General features: G+C 46.4%; 1 protein-coding gene across 1 annotated transcript in view; it reads left to right on the top strand.

The window, feature by feature from the left end:
• Positions 1 to 1,058: 1,058 nt before the first annotated feature.
• Positions 1,059 to 8,403, top strand: part of MKX (mohawk homeobox) — a 58,342-nt gene continuing 50,997 nt past the window's right edge. The window contains exons 1-2 of the mRNA XM_037037219.1: positions 1,059 to 1,246; positions 3,041 to 3,200. Coding sequence (XP_036893114.1) covers positions 1,059 to 1,246; positions 3,041 to 3,200 — 348 coding nt within the window. The remainder of the gene's footprint in view (positions 1,247 to 3,040; positions 3,201 to 8,403) is intronic.

The following is an 8,403-nucleotide window of genomic DNA, read 5'->3' as shown; positions in this document are numbered from 1 at the left end:
CGGACTTGCCCCTGACGCCGGTGCGCTGCCGGCAGAGGCTCCCGGCCGCAGCGACTCGGGAGGTGAGCTGGAGGGTTTCTCGGATTGTGGCAGCCGTAGGCCCTGCGGTGCACGGACCATGATTCCGCCTCTCCGAAAACGTTTGCAGCCTCCGAAATGGTTTCCCGAAACCCCGGAAAGGGGAGGGTGTGGAAAGGCTCCGAGCCAGGCTCGCACCCGCGCTGCGGAAGGGGACCACACTGACAGCGGGCTGCGGGAAGGCTGGACTCGCGCGCCTTCGCGCCGCCGAGCCCCTGCGAGTGTCCGAGCTGGTGGAGGGTGGTAGAAAGATCTGGGGGGAGGGGGGCGGGGAGCATGTGGTGCGTTTGTCCCTGAAGCCGCTTAACTTTCTAGCTCTGGAGTCTGCTAAATTTACCAGCCCTCACCCCGACCCCAGAGAAAGACACAGGGGGTTCAGCCAAACCATCCAAGATCTAGAGACCGTGAAATCCCGGTCCGGCCTGGCACTCATTAACTGGGCTTGCGCAGGCGGTTGTTCATGTTACCCCCAATTTCCCTTTCTTCCAAATCTCCTTTACGGCCGGAGCGGAAGCTCTGATAGGCTTTAGTCTTCCATTGTGACTGGAGAACACGCGGGTCCCGCTCTGCTGTCTGGAATGTGGTTCTTCCAGATTCAAACCCAGGCAGAAAGGCTCGTTTAGGAATTACTTTCCCTGCCGCCGCAGGCACACTATTCCCGGTTGAAGTGCCTTGGGGACTCGATCGCCGGGGCAACGAGGGGGACAGGGACCTGCCCCAGAGTGTGCGGGAGCCAGGGGAGCGGGTTAGCCAGGTACGGCGAAATGTGGGTTCCCTGGTCCAGGTGCGGCGGTACCGCTTCTCGCCCGAACCCCGCAGCCCCTCGCTTTGGCCAAGTTTGGGGCTCCGCTCAGGGTGTGAGCGCTCTCAGCGAGTAACGTGATGCACCTTCATCTCCTAGAACCCGAGCCCTGCGGAGCTCCCGGTGGCCCGGCTCCGAGGCGCTGTGGCCGCGCGGGGCGCCCCTGCCAAGCCACACCATGAACACCATCGTCTTCGACAAGATCAACGGCGCCGTGCTTTTTGAAGACCACGGCGTTCCCGAGCGGGAGCTGGGCGGCCGGTCCTACGGCGGCGTCCTGGACAGTCCGCATGCCCGTCCCGAGATGGGCATTCCGGAAGGACCACCCCTCAAGGACAACCTCGGCCTGAGACACCGAAGGACAGGGTATGCCTACGCTCCGGGGGCCCCGGCTCGCGCGCAGTCGAGAGGGGTGGGGGCAGTGAGCGGCGCGGGTATGCAAGTAGCAGTGGGGGCGCGAGGGTTGGAACGCGGAGTTTCCCTGGAGGGCAGGTCTCCGCCTCCTGGTTTTGCGCATTCTCATTTTAAGGTAGTAGTTTCTTAAAATGGGGGTGGGGGGTGGGGATCTATTCGTCAGAATAGCTCAAAAGAGACTTGTCGGAAGCTGAGGACATCTGGAACTGCCCCCTCCATCCTCCCATACTTGGATATCAGGGTAGGAGTTACCTGTCCCTCTCCGGACCGCCGGTGCAGACCCGTAGCTGAGAGCCAGATATAAAGGACAGAGCAGGAAGCTAGGAACAGGGCAGGGCCAAGGAGTCCGGTCTTCCCAGGTCAGGCCAGCCCCGTGGGCTGCCCCTCTTCTGTCACAAGACTTCACACCGCCTCGCGGCTCGCGTCGCCTCCGCCAGGGTGTTGGGAAGGTCGGCTTTGCCCAGGGCGCACTCATCGTGCGCTGCTGGTCAGGGCTCGCTGCCAGCTGGGAGGGGAAGGCCGCGAGCCTGCTGTGCCGGGTTTCGTTTTAGCAGGGTGAGGGGCCGAAGCTCGCTGGTGGGCCCAGCTGCTCTGGCTGCAAACGTATGGATGGCCGTCCCTACCCAGGTGACCTCCGGGAGGCTCCGGTAGCGCCGGGTTGTGTAGGGGCGAGCTTCCTGGCCCTCTCCACCTGGAAGATTGCATCAGCTGCTGTTTCTGCGGTGCTGCTGGTTAGTAAAATAGAGATTAGATTTCGTCAAAATGTTACTACCAGTGCTTTCGATTGGAACTGCATTTCAAAGTGTGCAGAGGCAAAAGCCCCAGAGGCTGCTGCTCAAGAGCGCGAACCTCCCGGAGTCGCCAGGCAGTAGGGCGTCAGCGCGGCGACACCTCCCGGAGCCTCCTGGGAGCGCAGCGCCGAACGCTGGCTCCAGACTGCTTGTCTCTTCCTCCTCGGAATATGCTTTTCCAGGGGTCTTTCTTTCTTTCTTTCTACTCCATGGAACAGATCTTTTCAAACGTTTTAACTCTCTTTATATCAGGAAAAATCCCCTAGAGTGTTTTCCCTTGTACTCTGCCTTTGGAAAGTTCCTCCTTTTCTCCAGGGGTTCAAAGGAGACTGGATAGAGCTCCAAGAGAACCAGGGCAGCGGGGCAGCAGTCATCCCTTACGTTACTCCCGCCGTCCAAGGGGCTACCTTTCCGTCGACCACAGGCGACGAGGAGCCCAGGCCGCCATGAGTTCATTGAAAGAACGTTCAAGAGCCTGCAGCAACCTCTACCCAGCCAGCTCACCAGGCCAGGGCCACTAGAGAAGGGCATAGTGCAGGCGGGCGAGGGAAGGGGACAGCCCTGCTGCGCAAATCTGCAGCTTAAATAACGTTTTCCTTCAAATCATTTAACCATCAGCACCCAGACATCTAACCTCGGGTTACTGGCTTCAAGATATCCCCCTTTTCAAGAGAAATTTAGGGTGCTTTACTGCCACACGATCCCTCTGCGACAACCAGGCCACTTCAAAGGGAAATGCCGAGGCAATGATACTCGCTCGCAAACATTGTTTGGCTCCCTCGTCTCAACCTCCGGGCGCGCGGGGAGGGTGTGCGCGGCTGGGCTGTGTGCCCTGGGGTGCGTGACGGGGGCTCGGCCACCGCTGAATTGCGTGTGTCCCCAAGCCAGGGATTCTCCACGGGCAGCATCCAGAGAGTGTCACTCACTAGGGCCTCCTCCTCTCCCGGTGTCCCAGGGCCCGGCAGAACGGCGGGAAGGTGAGGCACAAGCGACAGGCCCTGCAAGACATGGCGCGGCCCCTCAAGCAGTGGCTTTATAAGCACCGTGACAATCCGTACCCCACCAAGACCGAGAAGATACTCTTGGCGCTCGGCTCGCAGATGACGCTAGTGCAGGTAAACCCGGGGCCATCAAGCTTCTGATCCTTATCCTAGCGAGAGGTAAGGAGCGGGCACTCCTCCGGTTTGTGCGGATCTCCACCTGGCGCTCGGCCCTGGAGAAGGGTGGAGCAGAGGAAAGCCAGCTGGAGGCTCCAGGGGCAGAGCTGTGTTCTGGGTAGAGTTTCTGGGTCTCCTCTCAATCCTCTCTATTAGTTCAGTGCTAATGCTCGGTCCCAGGAGGGATCGCACGGTGTTCTGTTAGGGGCAGGCAGTGAAAAGTCAACAGCAGAGTTTTGAGAAGGTGTCTGGGAATCTAGAGTCACGGACCAGTGTAGATGGATACAGATGGGGATGGCAATGGTTTTCAGACTGGAGTGTGCATCAAAATCGATGGAGAGCTTGTGAAAACAGACGTTGCTGGGCCCCACCCCAGCGTTTCTGATTCGGAGGTAGGTATGGGATGGGGCCCACGATTTGCATTTCTAGCAAGCTCTCCGGGTTGATGCTGAAGCTGCTGGCTCTGGGTCACACCTTGAGAACCAAGTAGAACTTACAGTGTTAGCGTTACTGACAGATCAAGGAGGTGGGTTGGAAGGGCAAGGTTTGGATTTTTTTTTTTTTTAAGAAGAAGCATTCTGGGCATTAGCTAGAATCCACAAATTTCTCTGATGATTCCTTCTACTGGGGCTAAGAAGAAGCAAATCTCAAATGGTTGAGTTACTTGTCAAGTGTAGGACAACACTAGTGAACAACACTACTTTACATTTGGCTTGCGTTTTTTCCCATACGTAATCTTTCTTGGTATTCACAAAAACGGGGTGAGGCACAGAAGTTATTGTCAGCATTTCGCAGATGATGTAACCAAGGCATGTGGAGGTTATGCGTTAGTAAGGGTAGAAGTAGGTCTGGAAATACTGTAATTCCAGATCAAATGCTCTTTCCATCACACCACAGTTTTCTTTAATAATTTGGTGACAGGAACTTCTATAAATGCAAACAGAACACACGTCCTCAAAAAAGGGGGAAGCACTAAATGAGCTGAGAAGCCTCATACATTTTAGTAGCACTGCATTGATGCATTTGTGAGATTTTGGTCATCCCATTGACTACATGGTAAGGGAGAACCCCAGAATTTTAAAAACAAAATTTAACTCTTAGATAAAATAAAAATTGCTTTCCAGAGTACTTAAGATTGTCATTTAGGAATTAAAAGTTTGACAATGATGTTAGCAATAGGTTATTTTGGTTGATTATATAGTTCTGTAGTTAATGCTTGCCATTCTTTTATATAAAGCAAAAAAAAACCCCTTATGACATATTTTGAACATTTTTAGTTATTAAAAATAACATTTGTCATTAGCAGAGACATTTAAATTTTCATGTGCCATAATTTTGTAATATGCAGTATAAGTACTTTTCATTTTAATGCAGAATCAAGTCAGTTTCTACCTGTAGTGATAGTGCAAATACAAATAACAATTCTTTTTGCCATTAGACATTGGTTAGGCTATTACATTTTTCTAATTTGTGTGAAGTTTTCATTCATGTAAGAAAAGTTTTCTCATTATAGTTTCTTTCTGTACAAAATTATGTAATTTTAAATAAGGCAATGATAATTATTCTTAACAATAAGTGATACTTGCTTAACAATTGTTAAATTTTATAGTATATGAAGCTGGTTTCTGGAGCTTTAAAATAAATGAAACTATCAAAATCTATGTTGCAATCAGGGGATCTTATATATAATCCAATTTAGGTTCAGTTATTTCAGTTAGGCATAAGGGGTATCTATGTAAGAAAAAATGTATATATGCAATGTACATATGTAATATAAAATACAAAAATGTACACACTCATACCTACCTACCTATATGTTTATATATATGAGGGGTTTAAAAAGTTAGACATACATTAATGGCCAAATTCTGACCCTATGGGGAACCAAAGAAATTATGTAAATACTTTACACTTCTGAGGAAAAAAATTAAGCTGTTATCTGAATAAAGCTTTTGATCCCAGCAAATTAAGCCCCTATTTAAAGAGTCAGGCTCCCCCACTAAATAAATTTCTCCTGTGGAGTCAAGCTTCTTGAGAAGAGTGACCATGTCTTATTCATTCTCGTACCACCGTACCACCCCACCACAGTACTTTCCATGTAGTAAAGTGGCCCTACATGTTTATAGATTAAATAGGTTCTAAGGCCCTGGCTGGCATAGCTCAGTGGATTGAGCGCGGGCCTGCGAACCACATGATCGCAGTTTGATTCCCAGTCAGGGCACATGCCTGGGTTGCAGGCCAGTTCCCAGCAGGGGACTCACGAGAGGCAACCATACATTGATATTTCTCTCCTTCTCTCCTTCCCTTCCTCTCTAAAGATAAATGAATAAAACCTTAAAAAAAAAAACAAAAAAATAGGTTCTAATGAGGGAATACCACTATAATTACCATGTGGATTTCCAAAACATCTTTGTGAAAGCTAAAGGATGTTTTGAAATCTGATTAAGAAAGTTTTAAAATCCGTCCTGCTGTAGGGAATACACAGAGGGCAACTCTTTGTCTTTTTTAAAAAATATTTTATTTATTTATTTTTAGAGAGAGGGGAAGGAAGGAGAAAGAGAGGGAGAGAAACATCAGTGTGTGGTTGCCTCTGGAGTCCCCCCAGCTGGGGACCTGGCTCACAACCCAGGCCTGTGCCCTTACCAGGAATTGAACCATGGACCCTGTAGTTCACAGGCCCATGCTCAATCCACCAAGCTACACCATCCAGGGCACAACGCTTTATCTTTAATGTTAGATGATGGTTTTACAGAACAAGCAGAAGTATCACTAACCTTAGTATTTTTAATATATCTGGAAATATACCCTATTTTCATGTAGACAAACATGGTGTGTTCCCTTCATTCCTGGCTTCTCTCTTGTTTATTGCAACACCTATCTCCATTTCTCATGATTTATATTAATAAGCTGTTAGCAAAACTTTCATTTCTTAATACAAAACTAGCTTATATTTTGATAATGTCTTTTATACTTAACCACTTCCTTTTGGTTCTGAGTAAAACTGTCAAACTTTTCATGATAAGTGTTTTTGCCTTATTTTGTTACTCTGAATAAGGAGGGATGTAAAACCTGGTCAGCAATGTCCATTAATCCCAGAAACAAAGAGCTGAAACTTTAATAGACAAAATATCCTTAGGACCATAAAAGTTGCTTTTTCTAATAAAGAGAAGCTCTAAGGACAATAATAGGCACCTATTTTGATTTGTGCCTGAAAAATGAAGCAGAAAGGATTATTTGCAAAACTCTCTAGACTTGGCAACTTTCACTACACACTAGATTTAGCCTAATGTGCTGTAATTATGTTTGACTCTCATTTGCATTATTAATCTGGCATCTTCCTAGTGAGACACAAGCATTTTTATAAAATTATTAATGAGATGGTTTGTGTGTGTATGTGTGTGTTTTAATTCCAATCAACTAAAATTTTTCATTGTGCTTGGTTCCTATTGCTGACCACTGTTGACACATTATAAAGATATACTCTATACCCTCAAAAGATAAATAGCTTTATTGTAGAATAATATAAACTGGTATACAATTAAGGTTCTGTATTATTGTAAGAAATTAATCTTACCAAAGAATCATCACCATTACAGAGATTTTCAAAGGGCAAATGAGGCTGTATCTCTCTGGTTTTAATATTTTCTATTGTTTATTTCTTATACCTTAAAATATACTTATATTTTTTTCTGGATTATCAGTGAAATGTCTCCTTAGAATGATGTCTTTCATAATCACAATCGACAGTGCAGGGCAAGAGGTGTTTAAGATTACAGTTAGTGACTGGGTGTTCGTGCTACCTCCTCTTATAGGAAAACTTAAAAATTTCTAGGGTATGTCCCTGCACCATATGGTTAAAACCTCTGTGTTGCAAGATTTTGCCTCCTGTATTGACCTAGTTTTAGTTTTTCTTGGTAAGAGTGCTTCTGCTGAGGTATGTATGTAGTTATTAACTGCAAGGATTATAGCAACTGTTAAACATTCAACGAAGTCTCAGAAAGGTCCTTCTACATTATTCCCAGCGTTATAGGACATGGCATGGAAATGAAGTGCTTGATATTTCAGTCAAGCAACCCAGTCACTTTGTTGATTCTGCCTGTTCACAGGTGGACAGATGCCAGCATAGCCCTTGGGTTTACTGTAATGATTCCTCCGTCAATACGATGGACATAAACACCTCAGTTGGAGTAGGATGGAAATTACTTCATTTTCTCTCCCAGCATCGAGATATTTGGTTCTCTGAGCATTCACTATAAAATAGTGTTTTTACAGCTCTGAGTTTGACATTAAAATACTGTTCCTTCAGAACCTCCCCCTGGTAAAGAGGCCTGTTTCATGTAAAACAGACTTTAAAGAGAATTTAAATAATAACCTGAAGGAACCCCTAGTAAGTTAAAGGTAAAAACTTGAACTGCTATTTTTTTTCAGTGAAACAGATGGAATTTGCATTAATTCATCAGGGAAAAATTGCAAAATAATATTTATGCAGATTTGTTAACCTATTTGTCTGCTGTTTGCACAACTTAATGCAAGTAGATACTAAAGTCTCAGACTGTATCCAGCCCTTTGACTGTGCTGCAAATGTCTGGTAATAAAATACTGGCAGAGTAAATATAAGCAGATTGGGTGCTCATCAAACTTATAAAATTAAACTTAGAAACAGCCTATATTAGACATCAGGAAACCTTTCTGGAAAATCTCTGAATATACAAGGGTCTCGCACAAATACCACCCCTTTCTATTATAAAACCTCTTATTACAAAATCATAAGCACGTAATTCTATAACATAACAATATCACTTTCAAGCACACCATATGCCATTTTGGGTGAAATGTTCAAATTAAGACTATAAATTATTACGCCCATATTATTACCCTACCAACCACTCTCAAGCAGGTCTTACTCCTGCCAGATCCTGTATAATTAATACACTGTGGGTATGTAAAACATAAAAAAGACCTTGGTCTGGTGACTCAGTTGATTGGAGCGTTGTCCTGTGCACCAGAATGTTCCACTTTTGATTCCTGATTAGAGCTCGTGCCTGGGTTGCAGGGCGATCCCTGGTAGGGCGCCTGCCAGAGGCAACCAATGTCTTTCTCTCTCGCTCTCCTTCTTCTCTCTCTAAAATGAGTAATAAAAATACATTCTCAGGTGAGGATT

Source organism: Sturnira hondurensis, unplaced genomic scaffold (assembly GCF_014824575.4).
Source record: "Sturnira hondurensis isolate 20B ecotype Veracruz unplaced genomic scaffold, ASM1482457v3 Scaffold0022910, whole genome shotgun sequence".
In the NCBI taxonomy this organism is placed as follows: Eukaryota; Metazoa; Chordata; class Mammalia; order Chiroptera; family Phyllostomidae; genus Sturnira; species Sturnira hondurensis.
This window is presented reverse-complemented; position numbering and strand designations above follow the sequence as displayed.